The sequence below is a fragment of the Muntiacus reevesi genome, chromosome 12 (assembly GCF_963930625.1).
Source record: "Muntiacus reevesi chromosome 12, mMunRee1.1, whole genome shotgun sequence".
In the NCBI taxonomy this organism is placed as follows: domain Eukaryota; kingdom Metazoa; phylum Chordata; class Mammalia; order Artiodactyla; family Cervidae; genus Muntiacus; species Muntiacus reevesi.
The window spans coordinates 46260489-46279451 of record NC_089260.1 but is presented as its reverse complement, the minus strand read 5'-3'; the positions used below and the strand labels follow the sequence as shown (position 1 = coordinate 46279451).

The 18963-nt window shown below is 37.5% G+C and overlaps 1 protein-coding gene across 6 annotated transcripts in view; it reads left to right on the top strand.

Annotated features, from left to right (window-relative positions):
* Positions 1–18963, top strand: part of C12H8orf34 (chromosome 12 C8orf34 homolog) — a 343264-nt gene that overhangs the window by 302722 nt on the left and 21579 nt on the right. For 3 of the 6 annotated variants that reach the window (XM_065902913.1, XM_065902911.1, XM_065902909.1), the window contains 2 exons: positions 8872–8919; positions 17418–17511. In XM_065902913.1, coding sequence (XP_065758985.1) covers positions 8872–8919; positions 17418–17511 — 142 coding nt within the window. The remainder of the gene's footprint in view (positions 1–8871; positions 8920–17417; positions 17512–18963) is intronic. The other 3 variants (XM_065902914.1, XM_065902912.1, XM_065902910.1) reach the window with 1 other exon arrangement.

Here is an 18963-nt window from a genome sequence, read left to right as displayed (position 1 = left end):
CAAGCTAGATAATGTTAATTCATGCATTTGGTTTATTTGGTTTGGACCTTAATTCTGCTGATATGCTCTTTGGACTATGTAAGGAATCAGTTCAAAAATTAAAAAAAAAAAAAAACACATTTAGCCCTTTTCAAATAAATGTGTTAAGTTTCAAATGGACTTCTGCATTATACTACCTACATTTATTTACAAGATTTTTCCTACAATGAACTTTTCATTTTTCTTCCAATGTTTAAGTTATTCTGTAGCCCTTTAATGTGTATTAAAATTTTCAAAGGTGTCTAAGCTGTGCAACTGATCTTTTTTTTTATTGTTGAATGAAAAAATCATAGACATATGTTAAAAGAAACCAGCACAAGATTGTGTCCATATAATTGTGTCCAAGATTGGGTCCATGCAAACATATTTCTCTTGGTTATAGAAATATGTTTCCCTCAGTGTGGAGAAATGCCGAGTATTATTGCTTATCAAAAACACTGATCATTTTTTTAAATTAAGGAAACATGAACTGAGAACAAGAGAGACCTAACATCTTGGTATTTCATGAGCCTTGGATATCAGTTTTCTTGCAGGCTCCCATCTGAGTCACAGTTCAGGAAGTTGGTCACCTTAGCCATTTAGGCATTTTGCAAAGACACAGGTTAATTTAATTTTAAAAGAACACATTGTATGTTTGGTTTAAATTATGAGACTGACATTCGTTTTCCACTGACCTCAGAGAATTTATACAGGTACTTTACAGATTCCCGAGTGACATCTATTGATTTTTTTAAAAGCTTAATGGAACAGAATTTAAAGGCTTAATTATTTCAAATGGTAAAAATCAAAATTGCCAACCGATTTTTATGAGGTCAGTGTTATAATTAGATTAGCTTAAGATTGAATCAGAATAAGAGTGTCCTTTAACTGCTTTTCTAGATATATAACCAATAATTACCTCTTTACATAGAACAAAAGATTTAGCTTAAATGGGGAATTGGGTATGTCACCACGTAGGTAAAGCCAGCAATAAATAGAACTTTACAACATTTCATTCTGATTTTTTAAGAGTTTTAGTTGGACCTTACAGTTATGCTTGTAACAATATAGTTTAATATTAGAAATGGCTGTTTATTTTAAAATATCTTTTCATTACAAAACACAAATAAAGAAAATCACTCACATATATGGCTTAATTACTTTTATAATGAGAATATTACTCAAATCAAGAAATGACACTTTGCCAGACAACTAAGGTATCCTTTCAGTATACCCTCTTCCAATCGCAGCTTCTGCCTCTCCCCACAAATAAAAACTATTCTAACTTTTATAATGACCAACTTGTGCTCTAAAGTAGCTTTATCACCTAAATGTGCGTCATGCTCTGTGCTGTTGTGTCCAGCTCTTTGTGACCCCATGGACTGTAACCCGTCAGGCTCTGTCCGTGGGATTTCCCAGGCAAGAATATTGGAGTGAGTTGCCATTTCCTACTCCAGGGGATCTTCCTGACCCATGGGTCAAGCCCGTGTCTTTTACATCTCCTTCTTTGACAGGTGGATTCTTTACCACCGCGCCCTCTGGGAAGCCCTAAACGTGCAGTCTTTGACACTACAGTTACCCTTTTGTGCGCTTCGTCCCTAAGTTGTGTCTGACTCTTTGTGACCCACTGTGCTGTAGCCCACCAGGCCCCTCTGTCCATGGGGATTCTCAGGCAAGAATGCTGGAGTGGGTTGTCAAGCCCTCCTCCAGGGGATCTTCCCAACCCAGGAATCAAGCCCAGCTCTCCCTCATTGCAGGCAGATTCTTTACCATCTGATACACTAGGGAAGCCCCTGTTGTTAACCTCACCGACTTTCAAAAGTCAGGTATGTCTTTGTCTCTCTCTCTTTTTTAATTTATTGGAATATAGTTGCTTTACAGTTTTGTGTTATTTTCTGCTGTATGGCCAAGTGAATAAGTCATAGATAAACATATATCCCTGTTTTTTTTTCCCTTCCCATTTAAGTCACCACGGAGCACTGAGTCAAGTTCTCTGTGCCCTACAGCAGGTCCTCATTAGTTCCCTGCTTTCTACATGCTGTTATATTTACGTCAATCCCAATCTCCCAGTTCACCCCACCTTCCCTTGCCCTGCTGAAGTCTTTTTTAAACTTTATATTACTCTTCCATTTTTTACATTTTCTTACAATTTATCTGTTAAAGAACCCTGGCCACTTGACCTGTCAGATTTTCTTCAGTCTGAATTTTGCTAACTTCATACTCTTGGTGCAATTCAATGGGCTCTTCAGTTCTCTGTATTTTCCTGTATTTATCCAGAAACTGGATAAAACTCCTCTTTGGCGTGATTAGAGGAGACACATAATATCTAGTTGTTGGGTTTTTTTTTTTTTCATGTTATCATCTTAGCAGCCATAGATGCTTGATACCAATATCTGTTTATTCATCGATAGCTGAAAGGTGATGATGTTTTAATTTCATCACTTCCTTTTGTATTTATTGTTGGAATGCTTTTGCTAAGAGACCCTTTCTCTCAAGTTACTATGTGATTGGCCAGGAATACAGTTCTCCTAAGAAAGGTAAGGATACATGCTTGATTTCTCTCCTTTACTTGCTAGATTTCAAGATGATGAAAATAAATAATTCCTTCTTTAAGCTTCCTCGCATTTGTTTGTGGGTCATTCCATCCTACCCCTGGTAGTCTCTGATAGCTGGCTTGCTATTGGGTAGGACAAGGTATTCCAAGCTAATATGGTATGTATCCTGCCCCAAATATGGGATCAACCTTTTTTTTTTTTTGAAAAATCCTAGTTTCTTTTAGTGAGGACTGATGTTTCCAGATCACAATCTGGATACCAGGGATCCTCATTGCTCCTGAGTTGTTATTTCCAGTGTCTTTTTAAAAATATTTATTTATTTATTTATTTTTGGCTGGGCTGAGTCTTCACTGCTTCATACAGGCTTCCTCTAGTTGCTGCAAGCACGGGCTACCCTCAAGGTGTGGTATTCTGGCTTCTCGTTGCAGCAACTTCTCTTGTTGCAGAGCACAGGTTCTCGGGCACTCAGGCTTCAGCAGTTGTGGCATGTGGGCTCAATGGTCGCAGCTCCTGGGCTCTAGAGACGGGCTCAGTAATTGGAGTGCACGGGCTCAGTTGCTCCATGGCATGTGGGATCATCTCAGACCAGGGAACAAACCCATGTCTCCTGTTTTGGCAGGCAGATTCTTTACCGCTGGGCCACCAGGGAAGCCCTGTTTCCAGTGCCTTTGAGTGGACAGTTAGTTCACATTGACACTTTCAATTCAAAGCAGAGAGTGCTAAAACTTAAATTTAAACTCTTTTTGTATTATGGCTTTATCTCCTTTTTTCCATACCAACAATTCTCAATGATAAAGGTGATATTGGAATTTAAAATATTCCATAATAACTCATTTGTTTTATTCCGTGTTATATACAGGAGTCTCAAGATAAAAATATCAGCCTATCTACCAATATAAAATACTGAAAAAAATGCATTTACCTTTTCTATTCTCTCCCCAACTTTTTAATAGTTGTACAAAATCCACATTGTCAAGAGTATATAGCCAATGCATAATATATTCTCTGCTTTTCAGCTGTCTTGTGGTCTTAGGACAGATAACTATAGTTAATGCTCACCATCTGTTCTTAGATCTAGGCATTTTGGTTTTCTGAATCACTCTCCATTGGATTACTGGGCTCACATTTTGAAGGAAACTTCAGCATCTTAAATATATTACTTCATTTTTCTACTGTTATAAATCACTGCTGTTTAAGTCTAATGATAATCTAAGTTTTCCCCTTGTAAATCATGCAATAGGTTTTTCTAGATGTCCAAAGGACTTTATTTTTCTTTAGAATACAATGAATTTCCTAGAGTATATCAGTCTGGCTCACTGTTGCCAGGTATGCACTGTCATTTTCAGACAAAGAGGATCTGTACTGATGCTATATTTGTTCATGAGACTGTAAACAAAGTTTCATAAAAAATAATTTTCAACAATATGAAAAAACATTGGGATCAATTAGAAAGAACATCTGTTCATATATTTAAGTCTGAAAACACAAGTTAGCTATTAATTTATTGACTAAATCAGTGATATAAAAGACTTCAGAACTTGCCCAGAATTTTTTATTTTCTAAACTGTGGCACCCAGTTTTTTACACATTAGACCTAGCTCACTGCCTGTTGTCAAATTTGCTGAAGTTTGGAAAGTTGAACTTCAATCTTTTTATCATCTACCACAAATTCAGTAACCGCGTGTAATACACTTTAGAAAACCCAACAGGGAATTCCCTGGCAGTCCAGTGGTTAGGACTTGCTGCCTCCACTGCAGGGGGCCCAGTTTCCATCCATTGTTGGCATGGCCAAAAGACAAACAAATAACACACACACACACAACACATAACCATTTAATTAGCAGTTATATTACAGGAAAGTATAGTATAAAATTAGGAAATGTTGTGATATTAATATCTGTCTCAAAATACAATATATATTTCAGTGCATAGTGTATTGGTGATTTTCATTGTAATACTTGTGGCTTCAGGTAGTTGCTATGTTGTATCTGGGCCCTTGTAGAGAATTTTCCTTCTGCCTGGTATGAGTCCTCTTCCTTATTCAGTTCCTTCATCTGGCTAATCTACTAAGTCTTTAGGACTAAGCTTAAAAATAATTTGCTCAGTTTTAATCTTTCTCCTTTGACTCCTTCATCCTATGTATCAAGTGGTCATAAGAGTTCCCAGCACGTAGACATTCTCAAAACATGCTTGTTTAATAAATGAAAGACAAGCTGCCCTTTCCTCCTATTATTTTCCTACAGCACCTTGGGCTTATCTGTGTAAATAACTTCTGCTCTATCTTCTGATAACTTGTAGATCTGTTTTCTCAAGGTAAACTCTCTATGGTAGGGATTAGTTCTTATTCACCTCTTTGTCCCCAAGCCTGGTAAATTGTGTGGCAAAGAATAGGTGCTTAATAAACACTTTTGAAACAAAAGAGTAAAGTGTCATGGGTCCCTTAGGTTCAGAAATGCCTTTGCCGTTTATATGGAGCTCCCATTCTGTGGGTTATAAGTACCCCCAGGTACTTCTTAAGAGAGTTTCCTCTGTATTAAAATTATTTTTTAGTTTCATTTGAAAAAAAAAGGTGGGAAGAAAGAACATTCTGGTGGCAGTAGGGTTCTCTTGGAACTTTCTCTGAAGGAAATGAATACCAGAGGTATTAGACATAAAATGTTTGAGAATAAATGTACCCTATATGCAAGTGCAAGTCTGTACATATTTTGTTTAAAGATTAGTAAGAGAGGAACAGGAAATACCTACTGATAGAAACAAGACCAGTCTTGTATGATGGAAAATGGTGATAGATTTGGGAGAGTGTGAGTCTAATCCTAGCTCTGTCTCTAGAATATTCCATCTCACTAAGAATGCTTCCTTAATTGGAAAAAAAGCTAGGAGAGTGACAAGAGCCTTCCATCGCTTAACAGCCGTGATCCTGTGTCATAAGTTAAGCAGTAATCATATCAGCCTCTTTTCTTCCTTTCGCTGAGTTTATAATATATTTTGTAATTCACATTCAAAGCATTTTTATCTCAACTGTTGGTTATATTAAGATTCATGATAACTGAAACCACATTTCAGGAAATACCTTTTCTTCCTTTTTTTTTTTTAGGCACAGTTTCCATGTATTCTGCCCTTTCTTTCCTTCACACGCCCCAGTCTGCCTCCCTTCTATCCCCTTTCTTCTCTTTGCTTTTTTCAAGGGAAATTGCATTTAGGTACTTTTGATTCATTTCCAGGTGATTAACATCATATTATGTTCTTAGAATGCCTTGATATCTAAAATGCCAGTTCTTTAAAAGATGACCGAAGTTGATAGCCTTGTGCTTTGGGAGTGGTTTTATTTCATTCGCACCACCAGTAGGGTAAGGAAGAAAGTCAGCATGGCAGCAGCGCTATGTTGGAAATGGGGAACCGAGGACAGACTTGTTGAATCAAACCTCCTAACCAGTGCCATCTCCTCTGACCCCAAGACTTAGAGATTCTGATGTCTTGTTCGTTATCTGGTTCACTTGGCTCTGTGCCATATTTATCATCCTCTCTCAAAAGACCCATTCCCTCTGTTTTCCTCTTGAAGTGTTTTACTTCATGCTCCTCATTCATCAGTGCTACCCATGTCAGTGATCGGAGAGGTGGTTACAGCCAGACTCCAATCTGTGTGGCCTTTGAAACAAATCGTGTTGTGTGGGTTGCTCACTTTTCTCTGGTGTAGATATTCAAAAGGACCTGGCACTGTTGGAAAAGGAAAGCAAAACCCTGAAGGGTACATAGTGCTTTTCTTACATCTGGTCATCAAGAAAGCCCTCAGTCATCACCAGGTCTAGCCCTGATTCTGCAAGTTTCCAGACAATGGGGGAAAACAACCACATTGCAGATCCAAGGAAAACAAATTGCTCTTTTCAGCAAGCACCTAGGGACTGCTCTCCAGCATCTCACTGTTAGGCCTTAGATGTTGGCGCTTCCAAAAGGCAGGTCTCTATCTAATTCCAAACCATTTGCCATCTCATTCTCTCATCCCTGGGCTTCCCAGGTGCCTCTAGTGATAAAGAACCTGCCTCCCAAGGCAAGAGAGAAAAGACATGGCTTAGATCCCTGGGTGAGGAAGATCCCCTGGAGGAGCGCATGGCAACCCACTCGTGTTCTTGCCTGGATAATTCAATGGGCAGAGGAACCTGGAGGGCTACAGCCCATAGGGTTGCAGAGTTGGACACGACTGAAGTGACTTAGCACACACGCATGCCTCTCACCCCAACAGCACAGGCAAAGAGGAAAGGAGTATTGGCAGAAATGCACTGGTTCTGTCAGGAGGAAGAGCCAAACTGGAAGAACCCACAGCATTCTTTCTAGACCAGTTGTCCAAATGAGGGGAGATAGTATAGTTAATTCAACTGTAAAAAGCAGTTTATCTGAAGTAAGTTTCCAGCCCTGTCTGCCTGCTTTGATTAAATTTCTCACAGTTTGGGGGGATATATATGGATTTGATTTTTCCTAACAGTTTATGCTTTAGTTTAAATAAATATAAGTATCCTATCTCTTTCATTACCTTATCCATTAAAAAAATCCCACAAGCTTGGAAGCATTTGAAAACATTTAAACTACAGCATATTATTTTTTTGCTTGTGAAAACCATAATTTGTGAAAAAAATATATGACCCCATCTGTGATTTCTAAAGAATCCCAGAACTTTATTCCTAGATTAATTTTTGTTTTGGGAAAAAAAATAAAGAAGAAGCTTCTTTTTTTTTTAAACCCTCTGAAAGTGCTTTGGAGTATGCGAAGCTGTGAGAGTGTTAGTTGCTCCGTCATGTCCGACTCTCTGCAATCCCATGCACTGTATCTCATTAGGCTCCTCTGTCCATGGGGTTCTCCAGGCAAGAATACTGGAATGGGTAGCGATTCCCTTCTCCAGGGGATCTTCCCAACCCAGGGGTTGAAGCTGGGTCTCATATCACCATTTGTTAAAAAAACTAAAGTGAATTTAGTTTTTCATTTTAGAATTTTCATTTCAGCAAGGTGTAAGAGTGTCAGGGTTGACTCCAGACCCAGCAATGCCTTTTTGGCACCTGGCCTTTAAGCATTGCTGTCTGCAGCCCTGCCTTCAATTTCTTTATGGATCGAATTTGGCCTGAGGATGCCTTACCCTCAAGTTGTAGTAAAAAAAAATCAATCAAATAAGATCATGCATACGAGAGCCTTGAAAAGTTAAAAAGGAGGGTCTTTGAAAAGTTATAGAAACAAATGTAAGCTTTATTCATATTTATTTAGTTATCGTTTAAACACACATGATGTCCTAGAATTTATCATTTCGTGGTATCCCATAATTTATTTCCAAATGTTTCTGGCCATGAAGTATAGAAATATATCTTTTTCTAAACTAAATCACTTTGCTGTACATCTGAAATGAACAAAATATTGTAAATCAACTGTACTTCCATATAGTTATGTATATAGGTGTATATATGTATAACTTTTATATGACTTGTTACACATATATTTATATAATGTTAGGTCTTCACACAGATTTATTGAATACAGAATTAGTGACTTTTTATTAGCCTAGTTTTAAGTACATATTTATAAAGTTACTAAGAGAAATTTGGATGCTAGTCATTTAGCATTCAGTCCTAAGTTGTCCTTGGTGGCTCAGATGGTAAGGAATCTGCCCACAATGCAGGAGACCTGGGTTCGATCCCTGGGTCAGGAATATCTCCTGGAGAAGGGAATGGCTACCTACTCCAGTATTCTTCCCTGGAGAATCCCATGGACAGAGGAGCCTGGTGGGCTGCAGTTCATGGGGTCAAAGAGTTTGACATGACTGAGTGACTAACGCCTAAGGTGTAGTTATTATAGCTCCACTAGGTGCTATTTCTTTATGTGACCTAAAATCCACCTGAAAGATATATTTTTGCCTTGAAAAAATTATTTCCTTCCAAGCCAGAATTTGTCAAACGGTTGACCCCACAAGTATCAACTGAGGTGGGGTTTCCCTGGTGACTCAGTGGTAAAGAATCCGCCTGCCAGTGCAGGAGATGAGGGTTTGATTCCTGGATTGGGAAGATTGCCTTGAGAAGGAAATGGCGACTACTCTTGTATTTTTGCCTGGGAAATCCTATCGACAGAGGAGGCTGGTGGGCTACACTCCATGAGGTTGTGAAACAGTCAGACATGACTTAGCAACTAAACAACAACCACCAAAAGAAGTGGTGGGGGAATAGTATAGATTTAGTGTTGCTCCCAGATTCTACTACTTTTCATGACTCTTCTTTTCTTCTTTCTCCTTCTGACTTTTTCAACCTCTTTTCCTCTCTGCCTCTAGGGAGAAGCGGTCAGTGGAGGACAGTCGTTGAAAAGCTACATGGAAGAAGTGAGTTTTCAGGTGCTCTTGTACATGGTCTGAAATCAGTCTATCATATGGGGTGAGACACCCACTTGGGCTTTCTCCATCTGCCTATAGTTTACAGTCCATACCCATTCACTGGTCACGCCTACGAAAAAAAAAGACAGTATATAGTAGGTTATCAAAATGGTGTTATGTTCCTCTCTGGTGAGGAGATCCTATATTTAATTCATCTTGAAAATGAATGTAAAATGGTATAAACCTAAGGCTATTGTGTATTTTCATTCACAAGCATTTGTTGATATCCTAATAAATGAGAAACACATGTTTTATATTGGCTGTGCACAACAAAATAAGACGTGATCATTGCTCTTATGAGAGAGTAAGCTGTACCAGTTTGGCATTCATTCGTGTGATAAATGCTTATCAAGGATGTTATCCCTACAAGTCGTTAAGCAAAGTGCTATCTTGACAATAAAAATGTCTGGCAGATTTTTGTTGCAAAGGCATTGAAACTCCTGGTTTTATTTTGGAGATGGCCAAGGATTCTCTGTGTCTCAGGATGTGTTTCTGCTCAGTCTGCAGACTGCACTTGAGAACTCTCAGATAAGCCAGTGGACAGACTCCATAAAACTTGGTCTGAAGCCAAACCATAATGGTCACTAAATTAGCCATCTGAATCTTTTGCAAGTGAAGGAAACTGGGAAACAGTTTGGCAATGAAGTCATATAAGTAGCAAATATTTGGTTTGAATATTGCTTCTCGGCGAGACAGAATCTGTTTCTCTAAATATTTTATTCTTGCATGCATGAATCCACTCAAAGACCATTTTGAGTGGCCTACTCAATGTAATAGGTACTTCATATATTTATTCAGAACAGTGTACCCATACTTAAAGTCACTCTTGTTTCCAGGTATCACTCGAAGAGGAAAATTCGAGTGCATAGCACCCCCTTTAAGTTTCTAACATCTCTGGTTTGCATCCTTGTGTGGAGGTGGTTGGAATTTTACCAAAGGCACATGGAGAAAGGGTAGCAAAAGGAAAGCAAGGAAATGACTGAGTAGAAGTTCTGAACTCAGGTTAGAAATCAAAATATATGGAGCAAAAAAAAAAAAAAATTGGAGGGTTGGTGCATCAATTTTAAATTTCAATTTAATGTACTTGATGTCAAAATCTAGATAAATATGTTAAGGCAATTAATGTTTACCAAGAAGATAGAGATACTATTTTCAGTATGTACACTTAGAGCCTCCGTTTAGGATTCCTTGGTTGCTCAAGCCCTTAGTCAGCATTCCCCACCAGGGACTAAGGGTAGTAGGTCACCTCCACAAAAAGGGTGCCTAATACCTTTTCTAATGTGTCCTGTATGGATCTAGTACTGTAGAGAAAGGGGACCGTTGAGATGCCAGTACAGGAAGAGGGCTGCATATGTGATAGAACTTTTAAAAAGAGACAGTCTAATTTTATGGTTCTTATCCAAGGAAAAGATCCTTATTTTCTCCATCATTATACATGTGCAATCTAAACGTCCATGTTATGTGCAGTTGCGTAAATACTTTATGTGACAAGGGCTTCCCAAGTGACTCAGTGATTTAAAAAAAAAAAAAAGATCCACCTGCCAAATGCAAGAAACACAGGTGACTCAGTTTCGATCCCTGGATCAGGAAGATCCCCTGGAGAAGGGAATGGCAACCCACTCCAGTATTCTTGCCTGGAGAATTCCATGGACAGAGGAGCCTGGCAGGGTATAGTCCATGGGGTCACAGAGTCAGACACGACTGAGCATCCGACACACGTGGGAAGTAATGGCAGAGCACTGCTTCTCAGAGTGTCCCTCTGACCAGTGATGCTGGATCCCCTGGGGGCTTGAAGAAATGCCAAATCTCAGCACTCACACCGGAGCCAAAGAATCAAAATTTACGTTTCTACCAAGAATTCTGTGTGATTCATAAATACCCTATAGTTTGAGAAGTGCTGCCCTGCCGTGTTCTTTCCGATGCTATTTCTAGAAAGTAACTGCATACATCATGGAAAATCCCCAATTTTGTTTAACATAGGTAGGGGAGAAATTCTTATTAATTTATTTATTTATCTACTCTGTTTATTCATTTACTCTCAAGAATAATATTTTTTGGTTGATTGGGGTATATAATCTCTCTAGCTTCTGAGATTCACTGCTCACTTTCAGTTTGAATTTAGGACTATGTGTGAGCTAACCAAGGTAAGCCTTACCTTTCTAGGGGGTCAGTACACATAGTATTTTTAATCTAGTATTGGTTGATATTTAGATTTTAGCTCTATTTAAAACCAATAGATAATCATCCTTTACATAAAAACTAAGTATGACCTTAATTAATGAACTATTAGTTTATTGATAGTTTCTTTTTTTGCAGATGTTAATCATTCCATTTGGTCTGTAGAAAATATACATTTAAATTCTTCTTCCTTGCCAGTGCGAAATGTTGAGAATGTGAGGCATAAAATGATAGTTTTTGTTTCTTCTCTCTTACACTCTTATTTTGCTTTTGCCCTCCTTCTTGTTAGTAGAATCAGCAAACAATGAGGAGCAGTATTTATAAATGTTAGTAGCATTGAAGTTAAAAGTGATCTAGCAATCATTTGCTTTTATTTAGTATACACTAAAACTCAAATAAACCGTAGAGTTTACATTTTTATTATATTTAACATTTCTTGCTAAAGTTTGAACAGCTCTTTGCACATCAAAGTCCCTTTTTTTTGTATTTTGTAAATTTAGTCTTATAATTAGATAGAATCATAACCACATGATGTAAGGCAATTCTGTTCAGCCCTAAATCAAAACTAAGGAGACAATATGGTTTCCTCTAGAGGTAAAGCTAAAATGAAATGTCTATATTTTCTGTATTTTTAATGTATTATTTATTTTTTCAGATAGGATTTGTATTCTTGGCAAAATGAAAAGGAGATATTTTATAATAGTTTACTTCTCTTGATCCTCAAAATGGTTCTAAGAGTTTAAAAAGAAATTATGTGTTCGTTACATGTAACATACTTAATAACTCAGGGTAGGAATAAAATTTTCACATTGCAAAAACTTTAGCTGTTAAAAGTATAATGTTAACATTCATTCAAAATATATATATATATATAATTGAAAACAACTTAAAACCAAATACTTGCAAAGCTTGCTATACCTTTTGTAGAGAAGCTAAACCATTTAAAATATCACATTTCCTAGAGGAGTAGTTGGAAAGTGGCATACAATATGGGTTTCCCTGGTGGCTCCATGGTAAAGAATTCGCCTGCCAATACAGGAGACCCGGATTCAGGCCCTGGGTCAGAAAGATCCCCTGGAGAAAGAAATGGCAGCCTACCTCAGTACCGTTGCCTGGAGAATTCCACGGACAAAGGAGCCTGGTAGGCTCCAGGCCCATGGGGTCACAAAAGAGTTGGACATTACTTAGTGCCTAAACACCACCAACAAGCATAGTATACTGCTTAAAAACCTCCTAATTATTAGAGAAATGTATTCATTTGCTTATGTATCCATCAGGTAAATATTGTCAGTTTAAATGATTGAGTATCTATAAAGAGCTCAAGACTGAAGTTAATGATTTTTTAAACTTGTTCAAGAGCAGCTTCCCTGGTGGTTCCGTGGGAATCCATCCACGTCCAATGCAGGAGCCACAGGAGATTTGGGTTCCATCCCTGGGTTAGAAAGTTCCCCTAGGGGAGGAAATGGCAACCCACTCCACTATTCTTGCCTGGAAAATCCCATGGACAGAGATGCTTGGTGGCCTGCAGTCCATGGGGTCTCAAAGAGTTGGACGGGGCTGAAGTGACTGCGCACGCACACACACAAGAGCAGTTTAGAGGAGGGCATCGCAGCCCACTCCAGTCTTCTTGCCTGGAGACGTCCATGGACAGAGGAGCCTGGCGGGCTACAGTCTGTGGGGTCGCGAAGAGTCGGGCACGACTGAGTGGCTAACACGCAGTCATAACTTCAGGAAGTTAGCTGAAGGCTGGAGACAGCACGCAGAGGAGGGTAAACTAACTGAAGGTGTCGAGAGGCAGTGTCATAGTCTCCGAGGGCGTCAGACAGGAAAAGAAGCACGCTGAGCAGACAGGGCTTTTCAAATCTGTTGAGGGTGATTTTGTCAGCTGTACCATCTGAACTGGAAAGAGGATTGATTCTATGCAACCAAATAACTTAGAATTTCTTTTCATGCCGATTTTGGCATCTTTTCTCCTGTGGTATATCCTGTGATCATCACTGTAATGAAGTTTCTATTATACTTTTGAAGGAATGTGTGTGACATTATTCTCCTATAATAATAAGAGGTCTTTGCTTTTTATCATGCACTACTATACATTTCTATAAATTGCAAAGTTATAACATAGCTCAAAGTCGAAAGAGTGCCTTCATAAAATCAGACAAATGAAAGGGCTTGCCAGAAAAATGACTTGTTTTTCATTGTCTCTACCCAATCATCTTTCGTTACTTTTAAAGTTTTTACAATGTCATCCTATAATTTCCTTGAATAGAAACACCACAAAAAGGAATGAGTTAAGAAATAAGATGGAGGTGTCATGAAAATAGTCAGTAAACAATCAATAAGAAACATAGAAAAAAGTATTTTTTGAGCCAAACTGAGGACCAGCCCAGAAGCCTACTTCCCAGATGACTCTGAGAAACTGTTCAGGAGATGCAGGATTTTCAGCACAGTTTTGTATCTTGTCAGAACAAAGGACATCAAACAAGTCAGGGATACATTTCTTCAAGGTTTCAGAAAAAAGAACAGTCCAGCAAATACACAGCAAGTCAGTGTGGCCTTGGCACCTGGGAAGGGAGTCTTATCATTGAAGGAGGCCCAGCATTGGGGTCCCAGGAAGAGAGGCATTTAATCTTTATTTTTAACATGGACATTCTTTATTCTTTGGTCAATGTGTCATTTTCTCTAATAATTAAAGCAGATGTGCAATGTATGTTTGATAGGCCACAAACAGACTATTTTAGTTAGATCAGATTCAAGTTAACTCATGCGTAAGCCAGAAGACTTCCCTATAACTCAATATGTGAACATTTCTTTTATCAGAGGGCAATACCAATACCTAGTGTAGTGTAGCAAATTTGTTGGATAAATTTTTTTTAGCAGTTTGTGTTTATTTTGTAATGTTTTTCATAATCTACTGTATTTTTGTAACTTTGTTATTGCTCCTTTTTTTCTTTTTCCAGATCTTGTTCATTCAAACTTATATTTTCTTAAATGTATCACTTTCCTGTTCTTAATTATTTTTAATTTTAATTGAAATATAGTTGATTTACAGTGTCATGTTTATTTTAGTTTAAAAAAAAATAGGTTGCACCCTGGGGCATGCAGTATCCTGGTTTCCTGACCAGTTATGGAACCTTCATCCTCTGCGTTGGAAGGCAGAGTCTTAACCACTGGACCACTGGGGAAGTCTCCCTGTTCTTATGTTTTAATTGTCCTCTGATAATATGCAAAAGAAATAAGCTACAGAAGTATAATTCGCAAAATAATTACAGTGTTCAGCCATTACTAGCCATTTCATTAACAAATACAAAATTATTTCTAAATTGTATTAAATATATGTTATATATGGAGAATTTTAACAGAAGTATAGATTTAATTCTCTATCAGTTTTACAGTCTATTAAATGTATGTAAGTGGGATACAGCATTGTTTTGCTTTATTTGCAACATGCTTCAGGAATACTTGCTTTTCAGAGGTCTTAAAGAAGTAAAGATATTTAGAGAAATAAAATAAAAGTGATAATCCCGTTTGAAAGGTTGAAGCTGATGTTTTGTGTATTATTTTCATTCTTAACCAAAAAGAAAGAAATATTTAGTTGCCTCAGAGTTAAATTATCCAATGGTGAGCATTTGAGCAGAGGACTTTTTTTTTTTTTTTCTCTCTAAATAACCAGAATAACCTATGGCCACACATGACATCAATCACTGATGGACTGCATTTAGAGAATCCAAAAATAAACCAGCCATGTGGAATAACAATACCACTAAAGTTTATAAAGCACTTACTCTGTTAGCAGATAAAATGATATGTTGATACAGGGCTAGAGACTGTTTTCCATATGATACATGTCACTATTTCCCACCACTCCTGGTCCCTGGACATTCACATACTTATGGTGAAAGTGTTTTAGAAAAAGGATGAATGGCATTTCTTCTAAAAGCAATCCAAAGAACTTGCTCTTGGGAATATGAAATAGTTTGTACTATGCTCAGATAGAGTTAAGTATTCCTGTAGAAAAATTTTTGAATAAGTTGGCAAAAAAGGAACATGTCAACTCTTGTTTTTAAAAATGTTCACAATTTTAGCTCCTTGACCCCATCAAAAAGAATTATAAGTAGCCTGATGGGCTGAACTTTCGCCATACATAGTTTTGCCTGTTGGCATTGATGAAGCAAACAGGTGCATTATATTACTAACTGTATTCAAGGGAAAACCAAAGTAAAACATTTAAATGATCTATTAATAGCAATATTTATACTATCGCTATGATTCTGATTCCAACAGCTCAACATTTTAAAGTTCTTCCCAGACTACAAATTTTACCAAGCTAATGTTTCATTTGTACTTTAAATAATTTGTAATAAACTAAGAATAGCTTATCTGTTCAACAGTAAAGCCATTAAGACCAGAAACCAATCAGTAGTATTACTGGATATTCTGAACTATTGTGGGAAAAAGTAACACTATTGACTTATTAGTCATATCTTTTCTTATGAAAACAGATTTTAGGATTTGGACCAGAAAGCTAAATAGCCAAAATACTTTTTCAATTAAAAACATTTTTTTCATGATCATTTTAAACTTTTTTCTGTTTTAAACAAAGGACTTTTGCCATTTGATTTTACCTTATAAGACCAAAAAGGTTGTTTTTCATATTCTTTAAACCCAGAGATGCCATGTGAAAAACTGCAGGGATGTAATATCCCTTTCTGTTACATGAAGATTTTTGAAAATTTACTTCTTTAGTTCTCTGTACTGTTATGGAATTCGAAAGTTAAGATTTTTCAGATTTGTGCTGCTTCTGTACTTTACTCCTGCAAGACCAAATCCAGTATTGGAAAAAAAAAAAAATTAAATCCTAAAAATAAATCAGGACTTTCCAGGTGGCTCAACGGTAAAGAATCTGCCTGCCAATGCAGGAGACCTGGTTTGATCCCTGGCTCAGGAAGATCCCCTGGAGAAAGAATTGGCACCTACTCCAGTATTCCTGCCTGGGAAATCCATGGACAGGGGAGCCTGGCAGGCGACAGTCCACGGGGTCACAAAAGAGTCAGACACAACTGAAGCAATTTAGCATGCATGCATGCACATCGATCATCAAAGCACTTATCAAAACATCACAATGGAGATGACAACTGAGCCTTGGGAGGACTGTTAATGTTTGAGACAGATAAATAGAGTGCATCCTAAGCAGGAAGTATAACATATGAAACCATCTTAGTAAATTAGAGAGAACGAGACAGTTGGGAAACTACCAGTTAATGATAGCTGGAGTGGAAGTGTCAGTCAAGGTGGAATGGAGATGGAAGTGATGGTAAATCAGAGGCTAGCATGAAGGGCCTTGAGTTGTGATTTTATGCTGGGGATAATGAGAAGACCACTCAGGGTTATAAATGAGGCAGTGAATGCATCATGTGCCATTGTTAAAATCTCACCGTGGCAAGGAAATGGTGGAGGGAACTAGGGAAGGTATGAATCTTAATCCTAGAAAACTTGTAGACGATTATAACTACAGTCAGGATGTGAGATGATGAGGGACTGCCTTAGGTCAGTGATGGAGGTATGGAGCAGCAAGGAAGTACTTAAGAACTATATTAATGAAAACAGGAAGTAATAAGAGGAAGGAGGCAGTGAAGTAGTACTAAAGGGTAAAGTTGAGACTGTTCTCTAAATCCTACTAATCCTTAATCACATTTAAAGGAATTGGAAACTTGATGGCAAACAGACACATTTTATGCAGTTTTATATTGAATATTTCATTATTATATTCCCCAGAATGAGTGCCAGGAATTCATAAAAACATTAACTCAGAAAGAAACATAGTCTAGTATGTTAGTTGCTCAGTCATGTCTGACTCTTTGCGACCCCATGGATTATAGCCTGCCAGGTTCCTCTGTTCATGGAATTCTCCAGGCAAGAATATTGGAGTGGGTTGCCATTCCCTTCTCCAGGGATCTTCCTGACCCAGGGATTGAACCCAGGTCTCCTGAATTGCAGGCAGATTCTTTACCATCTGAGCCACCAGGAAAGTCCTAGATATTTCTTATTGAGACATCAAATCTTATTAAAAGGAGAAAGTTAAAAATAATGAGTTTGGAGTTTATGGCATGTCCACGAAATGGAAATGAATTTAAGCTTAGAATTCTTTTCTGTTGTGAGGGAATTCTTGTTATTTTTTTTTTGACATGTAATTCATAGGAACTGAAGTATTCATCCATATTCACAATATCATTCTAGAATTTAATTCAAATAAGTTTCTTCTTTGGCAGGATGACTCTTTAAAGCAACTGCAGGTGGTTCATCAACCGTGGATTTTGCCAAGTGACACAGAAAGTGAAGGGGTAGAAGCAGAACAAGAGAAACGTGAGTAAACACTGCTGTTTACTGACAAATTGCTTTTAGTCAAAGGACATTCATGATGACAGTACATCCTTTTCCTAACATCAAACAATATCTGCAAAAAGTTCAGACTTGTTTGTGGAGCACATGTAAAGTGAAGCTATACTTTGGGTCTATAAATCTTGATTCAGTGATATCTTAATTGTGGTGCAGAGACCTATAATCTTAACTTTCTGAAAAGGGGTATAGTATCTTAAAATGGAAATTATTCTTTCTGAAGACCAACATAAAATGTCCTTTTGAAATGTGAATCTTCTATTAATACTGTAAATTCATATCGGTATAACTTGTGGTTATTAAAATGTTTTAAAGTGTATTAGGAACTGCTGAATATTATACTTGAAATTATCAGTATTTGTTAAATGAATAAATTGATATATGTAAAACTGTTCTAAGTTCATAGAAAGATTAATGTTATAATAGTACTTAAGACAATTAGTATATCTATCCCCTGATTTAAGTCATTGGATTATATCCGTAACAAAGAATGAATGACTATAATTTGGAGGTAATTCAGTGCATGCTCTCTAGGTGTTATTGACATTCTCAGACAGATGGGTTCAACACTGTAGATGAGAGGTTAGTGTCTGAATCTTTGAGGAAAAATGTTGATTTTTAAAACAATAAGATATCAGAATTTTACCTTTTTTTTTTGTAGCCTGTGGAGAGAAATAAAAATTATAAATAGTAACCTAGCCCTCATGATAATTGGTGTGAAGTGATCAATTAACTGTTCCCTTGAGCTATAGTCATCAGAGATACCTGATATGTTACAGGGTAGCATGATTCTGTACCAGAGAGATTCAGGAAATCACTCTTCCAGGTGAAAAGGCATTTGTAAATATCCTGATCCTGCTTCTATAACTGTAGGCTTATGTGGCCAGAAAGAACATAGCCAGGAGGGGGAGCTCAGGTGAGAGGAGGAGGCAACCGCAGCGACACTCAGCTGGCACCTCCGAAATGCAGTGAATAGGACGCTGTCATTGTACAGACTCAAGTGGAAGAACACCTTCTTTAGAAAACAACTGGTGAAGACTCAGAAAGTAGACCGTAGTTTAAGCAAGTATGAAAATAAAGAGTAATTTATCTTTTAATCTATTTTTAATAGGAGAGTAATTTAGAAGATCTTTAACACAAGGGATCCTAAGTAAAATAGTCTAGGAAAAGGGCAGCGTAGAATAAAAAGAGAATCCCCCAAATCTAAAAGAACAAGTGGCCCACAACAGAGTTTGGATTTAATAATTCTCATCAATTTTTTTTAGGTCTTTGTAAATTTTGCATTAAACAAACCCTTTAAGGGAATGTGTGTGTGTGTTCATATGTGTGTGGTGTATAAAAACAGTGTATGTAATTGGGACAGTTTAACTCTCTTAGATTCAATACATATGTGCCCAACATGGGCATGACCAGGTAAAC